This window comes from Podarcis filfolensis (genome assembly GCF_964270895.1).
Source record: "Podarcis filfolensis genome assembly, chromosome: 15".
Taxonomy (NCBI): Eukaryota; Metazoa; Chordata; class Lepidosauria; order Squamata; family Lacertidae; genus Podarcis; species Podarcis filfolensis.
The window spans coordinates 18,984,195-19,009,720 of NC_139618.1; the positions used below are offsets into that span (position 1 = coordinate 18,984,195).

General features: G+C 42.7%; 1 protein-coding gene across 10 annotated transcripts in view; it reads left to right on the plus strand.

Moving 5' to 3' along the window:
- NTM (neurotrimin) overlaps positions 1–25,526 on the plus strand; it is an 808,067-nt gene that overhangs the window by 700,144 nt on the left and 82,397 nt on the right. For all 10 annotated transcript variants that reach the window (XR_014542117.1, XM_083588965.1, XM_083588967.1 and 7 more), the window contains exon 4: positions 13,001–13,126. Coding sequence is in view for 9 of the 10 variants with exons in the window: in XM_083588965.1 (XP_083445091.1) it covers positions 13,001–13,126 (126 nt within the window). In the remaining variant the exon portion in view is untranslated. The remainder of the gene's footprint in view (positions 1–13,000; positions 13,127–25,526) is intronic.

Here is a 25,526-nt window from a genome sequence, read left to right on the forward strand (position 1 = left end):
AATCTCAAAGGGAAGGTTTGTGAAAAGGTATTTGTTCTTATTTGTAAAAACGTAACTGTGAAAAAGTAATAAAAAATTATTTGCCAAAAAAGATGAAGAGTACACTTAGAGCATGCTCCTGATCCTTCCTTCGTAACGGTAGACTGAAATTTGCAATGAGGCGATTTCACGTGACACCAGGTGGTTGACAGGTGAGTGGCTCCACTCACCCATCAAAGTGGCCCTCTGCCATATGAAGTTTCTAACATGGCTCTTCTGGGCACAGTGCTATGCATGGATGCTTGAGGGATTCAATCCTTTTGAATTCCAAGACCTATCTGCATCTCCTGAACTAATGTGCATATCAGAACATAATTAACTCTCACATTTCTCTAGATTGTGCAGTGAAGTTTCCAACTAAAAAAAAAAATAGTATTTTTAAAAGTGTGTTCTTGGATAAAGTGCCTTTAGGAATGCATATTGTGAGAGAAAGCATGTTAAGGGAGGCATGTATTGAGTTGTATCTGTTTTTGAAACCAGACCACAAGATAATCTTTTGAAACAAGTGCCAGGAGCATTCCTTTATTTCTGATACACATAACAGGAGAGGCACATCTGTGCCACGGGTGCTCTGAACGTGGTACAAAGTGCAAAATATTTATACAGTAGTTAGCGCATAACAAGCACGTGAGTCACTTCCTTAAAGATACTGAAAAATTGTGAAAGTTGCAAGAATATATCAGCACGTTATTGCTTTTTAAAAAGGTTTGCTTTTTTAAAAAAATCAGCTTATTTAGCAGCTTGCTTTGCAGTACGTGGCAGCCTGCAGTTAAATTTTGCACAACTTCATTCCAGTGGTAAGAGAAGAATACGAACCAAGCAAATGTCACCCTCACCCATCCTTTGTTATATACACACTTTAACAATTGACCAAAACAAAGTTCATTTTGCATGTTTTGTTTAAAATGAGGATTAATGCAGAAATGGCATGGGATGGGCTCATGACTGAAAATGTGCAAAAGTGATGCGGACCAGAAATAAACTGATCCATCCATCCCTTGAGCTGATCTGTGAATTGGATGGCAAGCATGATTACTTTGCATTCCCCAGTGTATTGCAGTGATGAAAAAAGAAAGTGTGAAATGAGAACATTTGCTTGTAAGAACACACACACACACACAGGTTGATAATTTTATCAAAACTTCTTTTGCTTCCCTTGGATTTCCAGGTTCATTACACCTTAAGAGAGACCTCTCAATTTGTCTTGAAATATTGCTTAAGCAAAACTTATAGGCAGCTTACTGGAAAATCCTACTCAGAAGTAAACGCCGTTGAGTACAACAGGGCTTGCACTCCACACTTCCCTGGGAAATTTCACTAGTCCTGTAAAACCAAAAAACCCCCCACCAAATCTGCTTTCCTCGAAATTGTCTGAACATTTTCAACAAGTGGGGATTCATCTTTGATGATAGCTCTAGTGCACAATGACACAGGCAACACCCTCAGTGGCCATTAGGTCTCATGATTTCTGTGTTGAACCTCTTGGTTTGTAAGCATTGCATGCCACTGAAGACCAGTCTCTGTAGATTCAGAAGGGCCTGTTGAATTTACACCCTGCTTAGGGGCACCCCAGAGATACCTGACTGGCTACTCTCAATATTGGTAAGTCAACAGCTGGAAAAATATAAACCAAGCTTTTAAAACAGTAGAACTTGTGTTTTGGTTTTTTTTTAAAAAAATAATCCTATGCATTTAATCCTTAACTACAAAGTTCTACCATTTCCCCCTTTTCTTCATTACTTACTTTCTTCATTGGTTGGAGGCAATGGAGTGTCTGACCTTCATTTGAAAAACAAACAAACAAAAACCTTCTACCCAGCCAACAGATTACAAAAACTACATCCTGGTGACTGTTTTCGAGCGGGAAGCCAGGAAGCTGCCGAGCATGGCTCCAACATCAGACACAAAGCATTAATGCACTCCTCTCTCTTTCTCTTTGGGGACTTTATATTTGTTGTTTGCCTTAATCTGACACAGAACTCGGCTAGGCAGAAATATGCATGTTCTGTGCTGCTTTTGTGTAGGAAACATCCCAGTGGTATTCTCCAATGACAGTCTAGCACGGCAGTGTCTGAGTAGCAGTTTAATAGACTCTTGCTGCAAGATATTGCGGCGTTCTTTCATAAAGGTTGTTTGTTACCATCAGCATAGCGTTTGGACTAGGCGTGCTGAGTTATTGACTCACAGCCACTACCTTCGTGCCACTGCCACGCAATTTCTTTTGCTGCAACCTCCACCCCTTATTTTATCCATCTTGACAAAGTAGCACGGAGGCTTAATTGGGCCTCCATAAGGAATGGTGCTGCTAACACCAGTGATTTCCTGCTCCCTATCAAAAATAACCACCCCCTACATCTTCATTGTTTGGGGTAAGGGTCCTGTACTGGTATCAGGGGTGCAAATGTTATCTCTGGGTTTGTAAGGGATACAGCTGAATAACCCAGCAACCAGATGGGAAAGTTGTCATGCAGGTAAGCTGGATGAGGATGTAGTGCTCAACAACACTCCAGGTTTAGATATGGATGGACCCAGGACCAATATGTGACTGGTCCCAGTTCTGCACAAGTCTGGTGGAAACCGCCCCACCCCCCAATCTTGGTTCTGTGCAAATATTTTAGGAGGAATACATACAAAACCTGATAAAAAATCCACATTTTTGAAAAGCTTTTTTTAAATGAAACAAACAAGGTGGTCTGAGGGATGCCCTTCTGTCTTCTATTGTTTACATTTTTAAAGTACTTATTGATTTGATTTATAGCATTTATATTGCTCCTTTTTCTCCAAGGAGCTCAGGGTGTCATGCATGGCTTCACCCCTCTTTGTTTAATCCCCAGAACAACCCTGTAAGGTGGGTTAGGTTAAGAGGCAGCGACTGGCCCTTGGTCACCCAGTGAGCTTCATGGCTGAGTAGGGATTTGAACCCTGGTCTCCCAGGTCCTAGTCCAATGCCCTTATACCACAGTGGTTCTCAAAACACAACTCTGGTGGATGGGACTCAACCCCAAACAAACCTTTGCATAACTCCACCCATCATTAGTCCACAAGTCCAGTGCATTGTCCAATGACTAGGTAGAACATGGGACTTCTGCTACCATTGCATGAATCAAAAACAAAGAGAAAAAAGTCCCCTTGAGAGTGACAGATCTTGATGACATGCTGTACCTCTCAATAAGAATTGTACATTAAACATGTGGGAGGTTGTTACATACTGTATCTTTTGCCTATTTTTTTTTTAACATACAATTTCCCCTAATAATGTCATTACACCATCAAGAGCTATCACTCACATTGAGACTTGCTTTGTGTTCAGCATGAATGGCACCAGGAACTGGGTGTGCCAGATCCAGTATCTTCAATTTTTTCAGATCCGTTTTTTAAAAAAACTCAAACATGCATTTTGGGACCAAATTCTCAATCTTTTGCCATCCATTTTGGGTTGTGACCCACCTTGGATCAGACCCCAATCCACTAGTGGGTCCAGACCTGTAATGGCTTTAGGGGTTGCTTGTGCGTAAATAGCCACCGCTCTGGGCTAGGTTGGCTGGTTAAACCATTTCTCGCTGGACAGCCATCCACTCCGTGGCTGTTCAGTCACTGGCAGAATCCGTCAGTGGGCGTTTCTTAAACCTTTTCCAACATAAGAGTTGTTTGACGCCCAGTCTCCTCCTACTCTCCCTGCGTGGAAGTCTTCTGCGCAGGGAGGGCGTGGGTAGCGGAGGACCTGTGCTCTCCCCGCTGGTGTCCAGTGAAGAGTCCCGGAGCCTGCTCTCTGCTTCCCCCATTGGCCCCCCTCTATCCCTGGTGTAGCGCTGATTTTCTTCCCAACAGGAGACTTGCCTCTCTCCCTGCTTGGCCCCTCTCCAGCATCGTTGTGGGGCCTCGCATCCTCCTCTAGTTCCGATGGCAGTTCCCTGACAAGACCCATCAGTTAAAGACCTGTGTTTTAAGGAAAGTTTCATAGCTCAGCCACAAAGCATGCATGCAGAAGGTCTCAGGTTCTATCTGTGGCATATCCACCTCCCCCCCCATCCCCCAGGTTCAGATATCAGCTGATGGGAAAAATTACCCTTCCCTGTCTTGAGATCTCATAGAGCAGCTGCACTAGGTAGTCTCGTGGGGGCATCTGTAGCTACAGTGGTACCTTGGGTTAAGAACTTAATTCGTTCTGGAGATCCATTCTTAACCTGAAACTGTTCTTAACCTGAGATACCACTTTAGCTAATGGGGCCTCCCGCTGTCGCCGCATCACCACCGTGCGATTTCTGTTCTCATCCTGAAGCAAAGTTCTTAACCCAAGGTACTATTTCTGAGTTAGTGGAGTCTGTAACCTGAAGAATCTGTAACCTGAAGTGTCTGTAACCTGAGGTACCACTGTACTTAAAAAAACAAAACAAAAAAACAGCAAGATATGACAGGCCCTCAAACCACCTCATGTGAGATCTACAAGGTCACTTGGGGGTTACTCTGCAATATTTACTAAGAGAAGAGAATAGATTTTAACCACTAAAGTCTGAAATATCATGATGAAGCCTGTGCCCTGAGTTGCCTATTTGTGGTCAACATCAGCAGCAGTTAGCATCATTTACTTACTTACAGTGCGATCCTAACCACGTCTACCAGATGTCAGCCCTTATAGGGTTGAATCCAACTACACTATTCTTAGAACAGACCTAATGTATGGAATTCATTGGACCTCAGCTAGTCGTGTCCATTACTTTCAATGGGTCTACTGTGCATAGGGTTAACACTGGATGCAGCTCAGAGAATTCAGTAGGGCTTCCTCACAGTTAAGTGGAGTTATAGGGTTGCAGACTTACTTATCTAGTAAACTTATCTATGTTAGTCTAACAACGTCTGGTGAGGGGTGTGGGGCACCAGGTTGGGGAATCCTGAGTTAGGATGATCTGTTGACTGATGTTCTGGGGACTTCACATAAAGGAGCACATCTGCTCTCAACAGCGCAAACACTTCTTTGAAATAAGATCATCTTCGCGGCAAAGCAAATGAGATCTGCGAAAGCACCGACCCAGCTCTGGGGAAATCTGTGCTTGTGTCACTGGAGCGGCCAGCAATGGTGCTGCCATGTTTAATCACCTCCAAGCAAGAGTAATATGGCAAGAACAGGGACCGCAAGGCAAGCAGGAGCGCCAAGCAGGGAGACTGGGACTTATATATTTATTTGCCTCCAACCCCATCCAGGAGGGGCTTCCATCTGCATTTTCCGATATGGCTTTAGAAATCTTGCTTGCACCACCTGCCTTTCGAACCTCTCTTTTTTATTTTATTTTATTTTATTTTGCCCAGATACGCTGACATCTTAATAAAATATTTTGATATAGCTGAGCCGAGATTGCCATTGAATGTTAAATAATACCGGGTTTATATTTATTATCACTTATTTATGAAGTCTTTGTTCCCCGGTGTGGAGGGGGAAATCTTCCCATTATACCTGTTATGTCGCAGGAAAAGGCACTTTAAATAATTCATTTGATTAATTATTCAAACATTTAATTAGCATATAATAACTGTCGTGTTAAATCCGAGCTTTGCGGGCTTGAATTAAAAGGGTAACTAACGGCAGGCTTTGCCTCTGTCATTCCAGCTTCCTTCCCATGCCGGCTGGGGCTGTCATCGCTGCTTCTCCGCACCTGATACTGATTGATGCAAACCTTTTCAAGTTTTGCATTTCAGAGATAGGTGCAAATGGGAGCCCATTGATGGCCAGTTCATAATAATTAATTGATTATCACAGGTGACATTTCCAAAGAACCTTTTCAAGCAAAGATAGGGGAAGGGAAGAGAGATGGGTGTTGAGCGCTTCTGTCATGGAACCTCACACTGAGGCCAGAACTCTGTCCTTCCCTGAAAACGAGGCCACGCGAGTTACACAATTTCATAATATTTGTCGATTAAAAATGTTTTCTGTAATTTGAGTGATTTCTGATTGGGATTCTGAAGTTCCTAATCAGGTACAGCTAATGAAACTGAATTTTTCAGCAGGGTTTGGCATTCCATCACAGCCATCCATCCACACAGCTTACTGGCAGGAAGAAGGGTGAGCCAGCAGTGAAGTCAGTGCAGTGCAAACATACTGTCCAGAATTGCTGGATTGGCTCTGCCAGTGCATTTGCACCCACACTGACCTTGCTGCCCCTCCCTTGCCCATTCCTAATATGCCAGAGGGATGGTGGTGATGGGAGGTGAAAGTAAGTTGTCATCCCCCACCCCCACCCCTACCAACTGCTATTGGTTTTGAGAGCATGAATGGATTTTTTTTGGAGAAGGGTGAAGTAGATTACACTGCATCTGGGCCCATATCTTCAAAGTTTCATTTGGCTCTAAGGATCATGGGGTGTTTATTATTATTATTATTACTATTACTATTATTTCTACTACAAATAATAATAATAATACAAATATCTGTATGATAAATTTATCATTTCCTTCAGATTCAAATTATGACAATTATTTATTGCATTTTTTCCTTTATACTCCACCTTTTTTCTCCAAGGAGCTCAAGGTGACATACATGGTCCTCTCACTTCTTATTTAATCCTTACAACATCCCTGTGAGGTAGGTAGCCCAGTGCTCTAACCATTACACCACACTGGCTGACATCTCATTGTAACATCGAGCAGGAGCTCAATGGAAACAGATCCAGCCATAAACAGTCAAGAGGACAGCAGTTGTCTGTCCATTCATCTGCTCATCAGTCCACCTGGGTCAGATCCGTCCCATGGTTGGATCCACCCAGATGGTTTGGAATAAGATATGCAGACATTAGACTGACATCACTTGGTTGTCACATGAACCAGCCTTGGCAGACTTCGCTTGAGGCACCATTTCAGTTCAGATTTCTCTCACTTCTTTGCCTAGTGAATCTAATGACATCTTTATGGTTTGATGGCACCTGTTCCTTTATACTATACTCAGACAACGGCTTTATCATTTACTTGTCTTCTTCAGTGACTTACTTTGGCTAACATGCCATTGGGACAACTCCATGCCTGGATGAAAATTCAGCCCCATTCCCTGCCTCACCCAATGCCAAAGGCCTGTTCCATTAGCTTGTGTTCAATCCTCTGTTGTCCTCTAGTGTACAGTTAGAATATTAGCTCTTGATTCAGAAGCCAGGAAAATGAACTCCCAGCAGCCCTTCCGGACGTGGTGTAATTCATTACCTACCTTGATTTCCACTTAAAATGTACTTTAACTACACTTCCAGCTACAAACCCTAAATCACCCCCGTGTTCACAAAAAGTCCATCATTTTTTATTTTATCGCGCAGCGTTGGCATGACATAATCCCTTCCTGAGCGTCTCGAAGTGCTTTACGGATCAATAAATTACTTACCTACGCACGTCAGAGGCAATGTATGCAAGGCCACTGCAGTTCCTCTGCACTCAGACGGCTCACTTGGAAAGGCTGGAGTCTGCGCCAGACACCGTGGAGGGAATCCTAGAGGAGGAGGAATCTAAGAAAAGAGGGGTGGACCTCAGAGCAGGACCAGCAAAGGGATTTTTTGCTCTATCATGCAGAGGCTTCCAAAGCCATGGGTGCCCTGATCATATCAGCTCAAAGCCCCCATTCATCTTCTGCAAAATAACTGTGAAAGCGACTACACAGTGTTTTGACACACCAGTCACCTGGTATGATGACAGTTGCAGCCATTCTTGGACCAGGACAGGACGTAGTGGTTAGAATATTGGGCTAGGACCTGGGTTTGAATCCCCACTCAGATATGATGCTCCTTGGACCAGTCCCTGCCTCTCAGCCTATCCTACTTCACAGGGTTCTTATGGGGGTTAAATGAGGAGGTGGAGAACCCTTGGAGAAAAAGGTGGGATATAGATGCATAAATAAATAAATAAATAAAGCAATAAAACAATAAACCATTTTAGTTAAGCACTGGTGATTTCAGAACTGGAGTACTGCAATGCAATCTAAAGTGGGGTTTCCCTTGCATTGGTTCCGGAAAATGCAGTTAGTGCAGAATGCTGCAGCACGATTCCTCAAAGGAGTGAAGCTCTGTCAGAACCCCCTTCTCCCGCTCAGAAATCTGTACTGGTTGCTGATTTGCTACTCAGCCAATTTCAGGGTGTTGCTATTATTATATAAAGTCCTCAGCAACTTGAGACCAGTTTGCTTGATGGATCACCTTAGCCCATTTGTGCCCACTTGACCACTTTGGTCTGCGCAACTGGCACTCTTACAAGTGCCATATAACATTTGCTTCACAGTTGCAGGGAATCGATCCTTTTAGTGTGCTGATTAATATTGGGAGGTGCCTTTGTTGGACCATTTTCAACACTTTTTTAAAAACCTGTTGTTTCTTTAGGAAGGCCTTCCCAAATGTATAAATTGTGGTTTAGAACCTGTTGGTTCTATTTACTGTACTTTTCCGTGTATAATACTATGTTTTTTTCTTTAAAAATCATGCTAAAAAGTGGGGCTGGTCTTATACATGGGTATTGCACAGGGTGGATGTTTGATCGGTTGCTGCCGAGGCTGTCAGCGGCTATTGTGCATGTTATTGGTTGCTGTGTCAATGGGTGGTGTTGATTGGCTGACGCTCCAGCAGTTGAACGGGCGATTGGCAGCTTCTGCTGGCAATGGGACAGACAGGAGGTGGATTTTGCAGGTGAGCAACCCCCCTCCCCCAATAATAGCTCAACAACCCTGGGCAATCCAAGCTCAACAACTCTGTGCCATCTCCCCCCATTTTCTGAAATTTGAGTCCCCCAAAATGGAAAAGTACTATATATTTTGACATGTTTGTGATATCTACTGGTTTTTAAAGCCTGTAAATTTTATCACTATTTCCTTATGAATATTTCATATTATTATATGCCAATCACTTTTTTAAAAGTAAGTGGTATGTAAATCTTGTTAGATAAAATTAAATATGAGATAGCACCACCCTGTGATTACATAGGGTTTCTTTCTACGTATGAAACTGGGCATGGAAATCTGAGATAACAAGGGATCATTGAATCCTATAGTTCCAAGGGGCTTCAAATGTCATCCAGACCACTGCTGCAGCATCCCTGATAGTTGGTCATCCAGGCTCTGCTTAAAAACCTCCAGTGACAGAGAGCCCACCACTTTCCAGTGCAGTCTGTTGCACTGACAGCTACCTTGTGCCATCAGGAAGTTATTTATAATGTGTTGTCTAAGTTCTTCCTTCCCTTGTTAGTTGAACCCGTTGCTTAGGGTCTTACTGCCTGGAGCCACAAAAAGCAAATTTGCTCCATCACTTTTGTAACTCCTCTTCAAATATGTGAAGATGCCTATCGGACCACCTCTTAATCATCTGTCCTCCAGACTAAATGGGAACAGGAGGGCAGTTCTTTCCAGGCACTTTTTCCATAGTGCTCGAGACTCCAATGTCCAGACAAAAGCAGTACAGTTTTGGCACTCTCTGAGAACAGAGTGTCTTTTCCTTTTGGGTTCTTATGCTGAGTTCCCCTTTTATTGAATGTCTTTGCTGGTTTCCCATTCTTTGTTTCTGCCCAGTGCTCTTTTGATTAATTAGTTATTTGGCCAATAGTTTTGCATACTATGTTTCAATTGCTGTTTCGGATTGTTGCTTGGCAACCTTGCTTGGCTACGACTTTTTCCGTGTATGTGCAACAACGGGTGCACAAATATCATACAGAGAGTTTGTGTCTTAATTAATACACATATAAACTAAAGTACAGTGGTACCTCAGGTTAAGAATTTATTTTTTATTTTTTAATAAAAATTTTATTGGTTTTTTAACACATAATAATAGACAATACAAAACAATACAAAAACAAACAAACATATAAACACGTATAATTTCTTCACATTTTTCTTAAACCTTCTTTCATCGACTTCCTCATACCTCCCTTTTCTGCATCCCTACTTTAAAGTTTTCCAGCAAGCCCCAATGTCAACTTATAACATTTTTTCCCCCTTTAAATCCTTTTTCTCATATCCAATTGTTTGTCCCCGCAATTCTGTTTTGCCTGACCCAAAACATTTTAACACTCATTAATTTTGCAACAGTTCTTGAGATAAACTTTAAATTTCTTCCAATCTTCTTCCACCGTCTCTCTCCGTTGGTCACGGATTCTGCCAGTCATCTCCGCCAGTCCCATGTAGTCAATCACCTTGGTCTGCCATTCTTCCAGTGTGGGTAGTTCTTGTGTCTTCCAGTACTTTGCCAGAAGTACTCTTGCTGCTGTTGTAGCATACATAAAAAACGTCCTATCTTTCTTTGAGACCAATTGGCCCACCATGCCCAGGAGAAAGGCCTCTGGTTTCTTCACAAATGTGCATTTAAGCACCTTCTTCATTTCATTATAAATCATTTCCCAGAAGACCTTAATCCTTGGGCATGTCCACCAAAGGTGGTAAAAGGTACCTTCAATTTCCTTACATTTCCAGCATTTATTATTGGGCGTGTGGTAAATTTTTGCAAGCTTGACTGGAGTCATGTACCACCTATAGATCATTTTCATAATGTTTTCTCTTAAGGCATTACATGCCGTAAACTTTATACCGGTGGTCCATAACTGTTCCCAGTCAGCAAACATAATGTCGTGACCAATATCTTGTGCCCATTTAATCATAGCTGATTTAACCGTCTCATCCTGTGTATTCCATTTCAGCAACAAATTATACATTCTTGACAGATTTTTAGTGCTGGGTTCCAAAAGCTCTGTTTCTAATTTTGACCTCTCCACCTGGAAGCCAATTTTCCTGTCCTGTTTAAAAACTTCATTTATCTGGTAGTAATGTAGCCAGTCTCTTACTTTAAATTTCAACTTCTCATAACTCTGCAATTTTACTTTTCCCTCCTCATGTTCTATAATTTCCCAATACTTCGGCCATTTGGATTCCATATTAATTTTTTTCACTTCCTTAGCCTCCATTGGTGACAACCACCTAGGGGTTTTGTTTTCTAACAAATCTTTATACCGAATCCAAACATTATATAATGCTTTCCTGACAATATGGTTTTTGAAACCTTGATGGATTTTTACCTTGTCGTACCATAAATATGCATGCCAGCCAAATCTGTTATTGAACCCTTCCAAATCCAAAATGTCTGTGTTCTCAAGAAGCAGCCAGTTTTTCAGCCAGCAAAAGGCCGCTGATTCATAATACAACTTTAAGTCCGGCAGGGCAAACCCCCCTCTTTCTTTCGCATCAGTTAATATCTTAAATTTTATTCTGGGCTTTTTGCCCTGCCAGACAAATCTAGATATATCTTTTTGCCACCTCTTGAAACAATCCATTTTGTCCAAAATCTGCAATGTTTGAAACAAAAACAACATTCTCGGCAAGACATTCATCTTAATAACAGCAATTCGGCCCAACAAGGAAAGTCTTAGATTTGACCATATTTCTAGATCTTTCTTAACTTCTGTCCAACATTTCTCATAATTGTCTTTAACTAAGTTCACATTCTTAGATGTCAGATTAATCCCTAGGTATTTCACCTTCTTTGCTACTGTCAAACCAGTTTCACTCTGAAACTTCTCCCTTTCAACAGCTGTTAACTCAGGTTAAGAATTTAATTCGTTCTGGAGGTCTATTCTTAACCTGAAACTGTTTAACCTGAGGTACCACTTTAGCTAATGGAGCCTCCTGCCGCCACCGCACAATTTCTGTTCTCATCCTGAAGCAAAGTTCTTAACCTGAGGTACTATTTCTGGGTTAGCGGAGTCTGTAACCTGAAGCGTCTGTAACATGAGGTACCACTGTAGGATGCTTTTCTTAAGAAGCGTGGGTCTGATCGCATTCTGTTCCAAATCAGTTTCACTGAAATGCAATTTAGGCCACCAAAGGAGAGGAGGAGAACAGAACAGAAGAAGGCTGCTGCATCAGGACAATGACCCCTCTAGTCCAGCATCCTGTTCTCAGAGTGGTCAACCAGATAGTCCAATGGGAAATCTGCAGGCAGGGCCCAAGCACAAGAGCCCACTCCCCTCCTGTGGTTTCCAGCAACTGGTATTCAGAAGCCACGCTGCCTCCAACTGAGGAGGCAGAGCAAAGCCATCACAGCTAGTAGCCATTCATCCTTCCATGAATTTGTCTCATCCTCTTTTAAAGCTATCTAGTGGCCATCACTGACTCCTGTTGCCAATGTTTATAGACATTGGTTTTGTCTGGAAGAGACTGGAAGTCCTCTTGTGGATGTGGATGGTCCAACTACATCATAAAGTCACTGGCACCTAGGGATGGAGGGATGGTACAACTTTGGTATCTGCTAGTTTCTCAATTTTCCAATCTTAAATTGAATTTGCCAAATTGCTGCATCAAGTTGCAATGGTCTTTATTTTTTATTTAAAAAAAAATTCTCATGAAAACCCATCAGCATTTTACTGCACATTTTCTGCAATATGCATATTTTTTATGTGATTTTGCCTAATATACCCAAATTTGCAAACAAATTGACCCAATATAATGCATTTTTAATATTACTTTCACTAATGTGCTCATGCAACTGGACACTACTGGAGATTTGCATCACAACATTCAGAGAAATGCAAATTTTGAAGGATAGCTGTGTTTTGGTTCACATATTGTTTTAGAAAGTGTAGATTTAGTAGGTTCACACTAAAACCCATCCTTACTGCAAACATAACAGCTTCATAATTTTTTGGAGCACATATGGCTGGGCATGGCCAGAAAATTGCATACAACCTTTAGAGAAAGTTGAAATAACAAATAATAACAATATCTGTTACATGTTTTGGAAAGAATTATGGGTGAAAACCTGAGCCAAAAAAAAGTTATTGCACCTCAGCTGAAATTTCGTGAGGCCTCCAGGGGGCGGTTAAATTGTTTTGAAAGCCACATCAGGTTCACAGATTGGTGGTGATCATCCTTAACCTAGTTGTACAGAGACTCACAAAGAATGGTCCATTTGTAAGAGCTTTCAGAAACTGAGACTTGACTTTCATATCTTCTTGTTTGTCATTGCAGTACCTCCCAAAATTGTTGAGATCTCTTCGGACATCTCCATCAATGAAGGTGGCAATGTCAGTCTCACCTGCATAGCTATGGGCAGGCCGGACCCTACAATCACTTGGAGACATATCTCACCCAAAGGTAAGATACTCTAAGAAGATGTATCTCCCTGTTATAGATGATGGGACTTCCCCTTGTCAGACATGTCATACTTTGGTGGGGATCTTAGATTTGGCACTGCATGTAGTGCTCTGCCTTTGATGATGACGATGATTGAGAACAAACTGCAAACAGTCACTCTGACCTGGACATGGCTACTGTCCACATGGATGAATGTTGCCTAGGGCACACACTGTGCAAAGGCTCGATGTGTCTGATTCAAATACGTGGAAGGAACAGCATCCATTTTCTTATGGTGGATCATGTGGTTGAATTCTGCTCCATGAAAAAGGCATTTCTGCCTATGGAAAGTTAAAATGTTGGGAATTTTAGCCTAGCCTTCTCTCTGATCCACCCACTTTCCAGACACAAGGGGTTTGTTTGTTTGTTTGTTTGTTTGTTTGTTTGTTTGTTTTAACTTGAGGAATATTGATGCATGCATTCACTCAACTTCCAGTCTGAAGTGGTACAGTGTGAGAATGGCTGCATCATCTCCTATTGCTGCTTGTTTGAATCAGTTCTGAGTCCAGGAAGGAGGAATTAAAAACACTCTCACACAAGTCATACTAGCTCTCATGCTGCTCTGCCTGGTTATAAGGATTTACTGTATAGCTCCACCCCTGGCATCTCTATGTACAGTGTAAACATCAGTAGTGAAGGAGTGGGGGCAGCACATCCCATTTCACCGCTTGATGCAAAACAGGAAGTGCCGCGATGTCCTACCACTGCCACCATCCCTGCTGCTGCTGCCACCTTCTCCTCCACTGCCTGCTCTGGGGCTGCGTGCCCCGTCAGAGAAGCCACACCACCATTGGTGCTTATTTTGGGTAAGATCACACTGATTTGGGAGGAGATCTTGAATCTCACTTGACTTCAGGCAAGATCTCACCCATAATGGACACAATATTGCCTCTTCTCCACTGTTAGCGGAAGTTGTGGAGCAGGAGGGCACCCTCAAGGGTGCTGCCTCAAAGGTTTCTGCTTCTTGAAGCAGTGGCTATTTAGTAATTTAATTCATTGAAATTGTAAGTGCTTATATGCATTACTATGTGTTTAAATTTGATTGGTTGGTAACCGAATTCTAGTAGTTCTCATGATTGGCTAACGTTGGTCACATGGGACCAGTGAAGGAGAGAATCCATTTTATGTGAAACAAGTTGACTGTGTTTTAGAATCCACTGTGAACACTGCTAAGTTGAATAGAAAGTTGGAGTGTTTCTTCTCTGCTTGAAAGAAAGACAGCAAAACTGCAGGAGAAGGTAAAAGTCAAAATCCCTTATAGGAGCTTCAAGGCATGGCCTAATTGAGATACAGAAGGCTGAGTGCTGAGAGGAAAATAAAGTTGTTTGGAAGTTAGAAGAAAAGCCTGTAAACCAATGTTTGGATGAGGACGTGACTGTAGATATTGTGTTTTAATTCATCTATAACTATATGCAAGTAAAGCTTTTGAATGTTAAAGTCTGGACACTGGTTTAACTTCCAAAGAAGGCTGTCAGTCATATATATGATTTAAGCTTCTTAGTCGTGTTTTCTCTATTCTTAATTCAGCAGTGACATCACCCTAACTAATGGCTGGGTCAGTTCTGTGACATGGAGGGGGACATGCAAATACATCAATGTAACATGGAACTATGTGTGGTCATGGTTCTGAGTTGTATTGATGCTGAGGTTTCCCTTGCTGTAGATGTATCTGTACAGACACCTGGCAGGGCTGCTTGGCATGTCCCAACTCCCATGTACATAAACAAGGGAGGGATAAAGACCAAAGAAAGCTGTGTTGGGTCAAAGTCTGAGCAACATAACCCACAAGCATAGATTTCAACACAATTGCCACCAATCTTTGCCTAAACTCCAATTTCAGCGTGAATCTGGAGGCTCTTGCTTAGAGGAGGCATCATCATGGATTCCAGATGGAGCCAAATACTGCAGCATGGACATTTAGGGTAAATGGAGCCCAGCACCACACCCAACCTCAATCACCCCCACCTGCCTGCATTCCTACGTACAAGTCCTGGGTGTGCTGCTGCCAGCCAACTTCCTTTCCTCAGTCTTGTTGTTGTGAAATTCAGCAGGATCAGAACAAATTTAGAATTAGCTGGCTGTGCCTGCCGTTGCCCCTGGCGCCACCTGCTGCCAGGTTCCCTGTCTTCCACCCTACCAATTCCAGCAGGCACCAGCCACTACCGAAGCCCAAAGAGTTTTGATTAGACTATTGCAATTTTACAGGATGCTTACTACCCATCTTATTGTTGTGTCAACCCATCTAACTCCAATCAGGCCCTCTGCCTGTTTCCTGTTACCTCTGCCACCCTCATCAACAGTTCAAGGCCCCGTCTGCCACCCACGGGGTTTCGCTCCAGCTGGCCTGTGATGCTGTCAGGTGTTGCTTCTGCTGCTGCTCACTTTTCTGCAAGGATGTTTTATTTCTCTGCTGTCAACCAGCCAGTTCCTTTTTCCCCCAAGGGAGCTTTACCTGAGTTTGAACCAGATGTCTCCATTTTACTTAGGATTTAGCTGCTATGGAAACAGCCGAAGCATCAAGGGGAGAGGAGCAAGCTAATCAGAAATTACCTGCAGGGTTAGGTAATTTACTGGAGCAGCTTTCGCCAGATTTCATGTCCAGATTACATGCTCTGCATTAGCAGCCTGGTCACCCTCAAAGATCGGTCGACACAGGTTTCTCTTTTCCCGCTCAGCCTGCTGGATCCAGAGGTGGCATCCGGGAGAACGGCAAAATGTTTCCTTCCTTTGCAATGCATTTGCCGAGCAATTCAATGTAATTGTCATCAGAGTCCTGCAAAACCTACGGTCCCCAGGAGACAAACTGCCTCCTCCAGCAAATTCCATCTGAACCAGTAGAGACGGAACTGCAGGACCCAAATAAATTGCCCACCATCCCATCATCACCACAGTGGCCAATCCCATATTCAGGCACCACTTAGTTCCTGGGATGTGAACTGCTGTATGCAGAAAGATTATTTTAAAGGTTGGCTTCCCAGAGATGTGCCCAACTGCAACCCTGCCCACCACACACCTGCCTTCTCACATGCAGGCCGTTGCAGGAACAGTAAGGACCTTTGATTTTTCACTGTGCGATTCCAAACCATGGCTTTGCATTTCATGCATGCTATTTTCTATGAGGGCAAACTGCACTCCTTTTGGCAAGCGGGATCTGTTCCCTGCCCCCAGCAGTTTGCTAAGTGGGGAAGAGGAGAAAAAGAAAAAGTGAGAGATAGACGGCAAGCATCAACATTTGCTCTAGCCCCACCTAACAATGAGTTCAGACCCGCTTACTGTGGTCATGCAGCCTCCGACAGACTACCCTACAATGGAATTCAGCTCTTGAAAAAAGTTACCAACACTTGGGCAAAAAGTAGCGCAATTGATTTCTGAATCCTTGTTGACCGTGTACTATCTGCATGTGTTTCAGGCCCCATCTGCCCTGAAAAGGATGAGGCACAATGTAAACAAAATGATAATCTTATTTAAAGACATCTGATTAGGGTTAAAGCTTAATGGTTATTCCAACTAGCTGCAATACTATGTTTCAGGCAGAAACCCTTTATGGAAAGAATTAAGAATGTTACTTAGAACTTCCACTTTAAGCTTGTTTCTAATTAAACTGATTGGTCGTAGGGTTTCTCCTCACTTCCACTTCTCCCACACTTCCTAGGCACAGGTCCAAGTAGCTTTGTCCTTGCCTAGCCAGTTTTCCTGGGAAGACCTGCTCTTTTGCAATAAATCAGAGCAAATATCAGTCTAGAGGAAACCCAATTTATATTTGTTCCAATTCAGTGGTAAAGATTGGGTTACCTTGGGGGAGAGCGGTGGGGCAAGGTTGAGCCCCTAGAATGGCTGTTTCTCCTCGGTGGCATGTGGCCAGTGGACTAGGGGGACTAGGCTAGTTCCCTAAATGTTCCCGATAAATTAGATTACTAAAGTATTGAAGCCTGATGCCTCCTTCCCAAAGCCCAGGAAGCTTCTGCCCGGTTTAGGGAGGGAGGCACAATGCTCTGACAGGGTCCAAGAGCCCTCCCACCACTTTCCCAAAGCCCACACTGCTTAGGGAAGGAGGCAGGGGATCTCCAGCATCCTGTCAGAGGCCTGGGTGGAATCTACACACATATTAAAAAATGCTGTGAAAATGTTTTTTTTTAAAAAAAAAGTTTTGAAAAATACATTGAATTTTGCATAGCTCACTTTCGCCATCTAGTGTCACGTTTGTATATTGCACTTTACAACACATTTGAAACTTTTTACTTGCAGCTGTATAGCTGAGTCACTGGCAGCTCCTTCCCAAAGTCCAGAATGCTTCTGCCCAGCTTAAGAGGAAGGTGTGATACTCACGCATGCAGCATCCCCCCATCACTCTCGCTAGCTGGCGCCTCTGGCCCTAACTGTTCCCTTATGGAAAAAATTCACCACACGCCACTGTTTCTCCTACTAAACCATTAAAACACTTCCAGCCCCCTTTTAGGCTCTCTTCCTTCTCCCCAGAGAAATATCTGAGATGCTCTGCCTAGCAAACCCATAAACACCCAGCTAATCCCTAGCCAATTCTCCATACTTAGCTTCTAATGGAGAAAACGTTTAGGTGCCTTTATCTTTTCTGTTTATGAGATGAAAAGCAGATCAGGGGAGGGCTATTGGGAGTGCCAAAACATACAGGAGGGGGAGGAAAATATATACCCACCCCCACAACATTGCCATGCTTCTCTCATTTCTCCACTGGAACTGATAGGTCCGTGGTTTGTTGGATTGTTCTGATCTTTTTAAAAAGCCACTTAAGCTAATGGCCATGGCAGCATTCTGTTGCAATCACATTTCTAGGTTAATTTCACATTATACAAAGAAGTGCATCCTTTGTCTGTCCCGTGCCTGCTGTTGATCGTTTTCATTGAAGGGCTCCCAACCTCTCATATTTCAAGAAGGGAAGAGGGTGGGAGAAGAAACCACCAAATCCATAACAAATGCTTATGAAGAAGCATAGGCATGGGTAGATTTCTTGGGTTCTGTCTGTCCCCCTGTCCTTTGTATGCTCCTCTTGCGGCAGGAGTTCTTTTCTGTCCAGCTCCTGGAACAGTTGATAGTCTCGAAAATGTAAAGTTGCAGCCACAGGATTAGTTTTCAGTGCAGTTGTGACTCAGTCAAGAAGCAAGTTTTTGACTCATTGATACTGCAGACCCAAATGCTCCAGCTGACAGAATGTGTGCCCCCAGAGCTGGCAGATGCTGTGGCATCAAATGCATGGAGGGTACCGGGATGAGCTGTGCTAGCACCTGGCGGGGACAGGTTCAGCCCAGCAGCTGAGAGCCCGGCATGTATTTTTGGAGTCCTGTGTAGGGCTGAGATGATTCCAATGGCAGGTAAGAGACCCATCAGCTGTAGTGCCAGCTGAGTGGGCAGAAGGAGAGTGGCATGCCGAAGACCAGGAATTAGAACAGTGTGTGGGAAGCAGTCACACAATTTCTCTGCACAGGGTACTGACCCTCTCTCCTCTCTTCTTGCACACACACACACAGGTTGTGCCAGTCCCAGTGAGCAACACTTGCTCAGGGCAGTTTCAAAGCTTCTATATAATTAATTGGTTTCAGCCACAGACCTTTCAAGTCTACTAATGACGAAGGAGGTCTGAAGAGTTCGCCACACTGTAGAGGAGGGGTATACAGAGTTGCTAGCCTGAACTCTGCTACTCCAGCTTCCGTGGTTTCTAAGCCAAACCAACATCGAACTGGAAGTTTGTGTGGTAGGAACGCTCCAGAACATCTGAGCCTGAGGCAAAATTCGAGAGCTCCAGTCCGTTGCTGTGTCCGTATTGTTGACTTATTCTTTGGATTTGCCGCTTTAGGCCTCCTTAATGCAAACTGTGTAAACATGGTTTGCCTTGTGAAATAGGACAGTGGGAGGCAGAAATATTACAAGGGAGGAAGGAAGCAAAGAAGAAAGGAAGGAAGGACTTTGGCAAAATAGGGGCTTACGCATGGAATGCATTAGGATGCCTGCTTTATTTGAGTTGCATGATTTGTGATGTGCAAAGCATGGCCTATCCAAACCTTACATCCATCACTTGAGGTCCTTCTCTGTGAGCCCCTCCAAGGGAAGACAGGAGGGTGACAGCATGAGAGAAGGCCCTTTTTGGCTGAGGTCCCTGGCTGTGGAAAGTTCTCCCCAGCGAGGCCTGCCTGGAGCTGACCATAACCTTTTTTTAAGCGCTAGATTAAGACCTCCCTCTTTCCCCAGGCATTGGTTGTGTTGTGATGGATTATTGTGACTGTATGTTGCTTGTGTTGTTGTGATGTGATTCTTGAGGTTGATGTTCTACTAGCATATTGATTCTTGCTATGTTTTTATCTTTTACCTTTATTCTGATTGTAAATAGCCTGGAAACTATTCTAGTCTATTCTTATTTTTTTTAAAGAATGATTCTTCCTCCTCCTTCTATTAATACTACTACTACTAATACCACTACTAATGTCCTGTAAAGATGTTGTTTTTGCCCTGCTCCTCTGTTTTAGCAGCTAAGTTGCTCAAGTACATTCTGAGCTGTTTGTGGAATACTTCTTCACTACCTCCTTATTACCAGACTACCAGCCCTTATGCATGGGTGTGAGTGTTCAGGAAGTGTGAGAGAGTCATAGGGAGGGGACCTCACCAACTGTTGATAAAGTGCTACGACTTAAGCCTGCTTGGGGTCCACCAGGTGTGCATGTTATCAGTCACTGGACTATCTTAAGGAAAGTTTTTTTTCCCTTTTTTTGGCATATTGCATCCTCTCTGACCCTGCAATATCGACTGTAGTTACAGGAATAAGGTCACTAGAGTCTGGTTAAGGAAATCCAGATACAAGCAATCGCTTGTTTCCATGGTTACTGCTTTCTCTTTCATTGGAATCTTCTGTGTTGTCAAGGTGATGGTGTTGTTGGCAAGTGTATGTCCATTGACCTTGTGTAGGCCTCTTGGTTAAAATGTCCCCGTGAGCTGTTTGCAGCGACATAGGGAAGAGGAAGAAATCTGGTTCAGAATTTTAATGCATGCCTACCTAAATCTGCACATTTTGCAACAATATGTGAACTGAAATGAAGGTATCCTTCAAATTCCAGATTTCTCTGAATGTGGTACTTGCATTTATCGTTTTTGTACCTAATGCTTGCAAAGAGAAAAAGATGCATATAAATGCATGCATTTGTGATAAGAAAGAACATTTAAAATTCATCATATTGGGAGTCATTCTCTGCAAAAATGTGTACATTAGACTAAATTGCATCCAGAATCCTGTGTATTAAGAGAAATTTGCACTAAAATGCTGGCAAATTTTCACGAGAAACTTTTTGTTTTTTTAATGCAAACTGTTGCAGAAATGTGGAGAACTGGACTTGAGGCTGGAAAAATGAGAAAACAAAAGAAGCCAAAATTGACAAAATTCTCTTATCTTTCTGAGAATCAAGCAGTTGTCTGGGTGTGTTACTTTGAGGAAGCAAAAGGCTGCCCTGAATAAATAGTAGCCACCTGTTCCTTAACAGAGCCATACCCCAAAATATCTAACAATGCAATTGTGCACTCTCACTCCTAAAAGCCACCATCTTTAGGTCTAGAATTCCCTTCCGACTTAGCCTCATCTCAGAACCAGAATTGCCTCTACAAACAAAATTATAGGTGGAAGGGATCACGGTGCTAAGATTATCCAAGCTGTTTGTGTGAGGTGCCACATAAGAAGAGCTACCCTCTTTTTCGCTCTATAAGATGCACCAGACCATAAGACGCATCTAGTTCTTGGAGGAGGAAAACAAGAAAAAAAATATTCTGAATCTCAGAAGCCAGAACAGCAAGAGGGATCGCTGCGCAGTGAAAACAGCAATCCATCTTGCTGTTCTGGCTTCTGGGATAGCTGCGCAGCCTGCATTCACTCCATAAGACGCACACACATTTCCCCTTACTTTTTAGGAGGGAAAAGTGTGTCATAGAGCAAAAAAAAATATGGTATTTCTGGATCGGACCAAATGTCTGCCCATTACTGCACATGCATAAATATATTAGTGGTAGGTAGAAATGGAGACTCAGAATACCTCCCCTCTTCCCAACCCCGGTTCCATTAGATAAACAGAGTCCAGTTTGTTGGAGTCTTTAAAGTGCAGTTTTTGGAACAGGCTGGTTTTGCAGGAAACTCCATTTCTAAATGTGGAAAATCTTGACAGTCAGCAGTTTTCCTGCTCCCTGTCACATGAAGTACATTCAGTGATTCTGTTCTGCATGACGAGCTCCATTGAGACAGTCATGGAAATAGACAGCGAAAGATTGGAGGGAATTGTCTGCAGATGGATCCGATTATTGATGGGCAGGATAATACAGAGAGGTTTTCATTTCATTTTTGGTTAAAGCAATAGAGAGGTACTGAATGTGAGGAGCTGCAATATACTGGAAGGGGGAAAAAGAGGGAAGCTGCATAATTGCCTAATCTGAAGAAGAACATTCCCGTAGTATTAATAACTTACAGTTTTATTACTCTTGTCAGGTCTGTGCCCATTTTATATATGCCACATTTAAATAGAACAGAATTTGCTTTTGGGGGGAATTTCAAAATCTAGGTGTCAGACATTAGCCGTGAAAGAAATGGGGTTTCAGTGCTCATTCTGGTTTAGAAGTTTCTCTCTCACACAATATATGCAAGAGTAAATAATTCACACAAACATATGAGACCTGTGAGATCACCTTAGCCCATATATATTCATTTGACTGCTTTAATCTCAGGAACTGGCATTGTTTCAGGTGCCACATTCTGCCCATTCTGCCTTTGTAAGGAATCAACCTTTTAGTGCGGCGGCACCCAAACTTTGAAACTCCCTGCCTATTGACATTAGGCGGGCACCTTTGTGTGTTTTTTATTGGTGCCTGCTAAAAGCATTTTTGTTTATGCAAGCCTATCCAGACACGCAAAATGTTGGCATGTGTTTTATTCTGCTTTTTTAAATCAGTGATTTTATTCACTTTTGTAGGTTTCCAACTGTGTTTTTTTAAACTGGTTTATTTATTTATTTTCAGAGATAATGCCATTGCTTTAATCTGTAAACCGCTTTGAGGTTTGCATGTTTGTTTTGCAGTCAAGCGGTATATATGGTACATTTTACAAAACAGAAAAATAAACGTGGCTGTTAACTTTATTAGTATACCTCTCCTATCTTTGCTACATGTTGCGAGAAAAAAAATGCTAGGGCCATGAAGCTCCTCCCTCCTCTTCTCACATGGAATTCCACTGCTCCCACCCAGCCCACCACATCTGAGCAAGAACCTTCAAATTTCAATTTAGGTGAAACTTTGGGGCTGCTATACATTTGCTATCCCTCCCACATTCATTGTTCATTGTGTGTGTGTGTTTTCAATTTCATCCCACCTAGCTTCTGTGGTGCCCTTTAATCTAGGTGACATGGTGTTCCTGTCTCTTTGAAGAGATCTCCATAAATGTTGTCTCATTCCCCATTCTGTGGTGCCTGTGGCCCATATGCCAAGATGTTCCATTGCATTTTGGGTGGGAAGGATGGCCTTGGCCCCATGGAAGCCAGTCAATGAGAGAGAGACTTGGCTTCATCGCTCGGCAGATGAGAACTTCACCTTCCTTTGAAGAGCCAATCCACCATCTTGGAATCCAGCTAAATTAACTGAAGCATTTCAACGGGCTCTAATCCTGCCGGCAGCTGAACTGTCTCCTTGTTTACTGTTGAAATAATTACTGCTTTGCCATAATATTAGCTCTGAGCCGTGACTCCATTACCATTATCACTGGGATATTACCCATTTATTATCTCCCAGCAACCCTGGAAGATGAACACTAGACTTCGGAGACCAATTGTTTTACAGCAGACGGGATCTTGGCATGCATTGTTTAATGAGGTAAACTATATTATAGCCCGCATTAATTTGACTGCAGTGCACTCCACTAAATCATGCTTTAACCTGTAAATCTGCCATGGTTTCTGATGTGCACTTAATCAGGGAGGGCAAGCAAAAAGCCTTTGTGGTGGTGGTGGGGGAATGGAAAGGTCATTCCGAGCCTAGGTCTTCTGTCTCCATGGCAGCAGCTGTGGCGAGAGGCTCACAGGCAATGTCAAGGGGATTCTTTGCACCAAACTCCACACTCCTTGCGACCCAGGAGCATTTCTTCTCAAGAGCTTTGAGCTTGTTGCATTGCATTCGAACAGCAAGTGAGTTTAGGAAAAATACATTAGAAGGAATGAGGCAGGGATAAAGGGAGCAAGATGCAAAGTGAAACCCCATATCAAGCCTGTTTAAAATATTCTTTTTTAATATATATATATATATATATATATATATATATATATATATATATAATGCTTTTTATTGCAAAGGAAAACATTCCACGCAATTTTTCATTATCATTACATATAACAATACAAATGTTTGAAAGATGCAGAAATGAGCAACGGCTTGCTGTTTGATGTCCCAACTTAACAAAGAAAATGATGCAGAGCAGGTAAATGGTTGTTGCCGAGAGATAACAATGCTTCGAATAATAAGATCGTGATTCCACAGACGAACAATGGAGGGGTCAATAATAATTCCTGGACTGCAATCAGATTCACATAAAGCCAAACTTTGCAAGTCGTAAGTTTGTCTTCTGACATAAGTCATGAATGGTTACCATGTAGCTGCATAGACCGTCGGTTTGGTTTTACCCCTGGAAACTCGTAAAGAATGAGTGCGTTTTCCAGATATTGCAATAAATAAGATCTTCTTAAACCAGGTATCAAAGGGGAAAGCCAAGATAGTCTTCCATCCCTGGGCAGTGGTTAGTCAAGCAGTGACAAGCAAATAAATTATAATGGGTTTCCACATGTTTTTATAGGAGAGAAAAAGAATAACACATGGGGAATATATATATAACAACTGAAACTCGGTTGGACTGACACAGAGCCAGTTTATCATTATAATGAGTGATGGAGTCCAACCATCTCTCAAGGGCCATATGTTCCCCATCCTGTCATAACAGGACTTAAGTTATTTTTGCCCTCAAGTTTGTCTATAAAAATGAAAGACCATATTTTCTTCATCTTGCTGACCCTTCTTCTGGTGTGTCATTTCTAGACTTGTACACAATATCTTGAAGTTCTTCTCCAAAAAGTACTTCACAGTGCTAAGTTAGTTCTAGGTGCAAAACTACAAGGTGTGATTGCATTAATTTCAGCAAAGAGTTGCTTCCTAAACCTGTTGAAGACATTACATTGCCAACATATGTGAAAGTATATTCCCATGCCTCTACAACCTCTCTGGTGTTTCAGAGCAACATTATTGTAAATGCTGTTCTTGAAAGCATCACTGGGGAAAAAACGCACCTCTAATTTCAGTGGCATTAACTCTCGCTTTTGGATCCCAAGAGATTCAGTAATGTAGCGTTAACAGCTGAGAATGACCATCTTTGGGATGAAGCAAGGGTGATTGCTGTATATTTTGACTCAATTGTAGGGTGCCCCAGTGCAGCCACTAAGTCAGAGTTACAACCTCCAAGAGCTGTCTCCTCTCTTGTGCACCTGTTCCTTCCAATACTAAACATGTTTGTGCATATGTATGCCCATTATCTGTGCCCAGAAACTACCAACTGCAAGTAGAAGAGCAAGATGTGGGAGCAATGATGTTGTAAGACAGCACGGCTCAGCAGACTGACTGGAGAAGCTCAATGGACCTGATTCCAATATGTCTGTGGACCATTTACTGGGTGGGGAGCACAGGGAGGACTTATAAGGACAAGTTTATGAGCACAATCCTTTCTGAGTTTTCTGACTGGTGTTTTAAGAACCCAGCAGTTAGACAGAGTATTTAAACAGCTATGAGGCCTAGATAATTCAGGCCACACAGCCTTTGAAGCAAGGGCTGTCTCTTTCATTTCCACGGTATGCCTTTGGGTGGAACAAGGAATTACTGTGACTTGGATTGCCTTGAGCTGTCGTGTTTTGGGGATAATTGCGCGCCCCAACAAAGAGCCACAATTGAAGGAGGCATGTGCCGGGTGCCTTGAGCAAAAAGGAATGAAAAATTCCAACTCCCAAGCTTCTACCTATCTGCTCTGCTCAGGGACCCTTTGCTTGGAAACTGTGCTTGAGATGTTAATTTAGTCTCCAAAGTGGAATCTGCTGGAATTTGCTCGACTATATTTTCTGGCATGAAAAAAGTTGTGTGTGTGCATGTGTGTTCATGAGTGTGTTTTGAGATGAGAGGGAGGGAGGAATGGGAGTAGCCTGGTCTTTCCATATTGTCATATTCTTTTTTAGCAATAAAGATGGCTGCAGGACAATAACCTTATTCCTTCTACAAAGACAGAAACCGCTGTACCTCTGCCTGGCTTGCCCGCCTCTGAGGCAGCAGAGGAAGAGCCGGG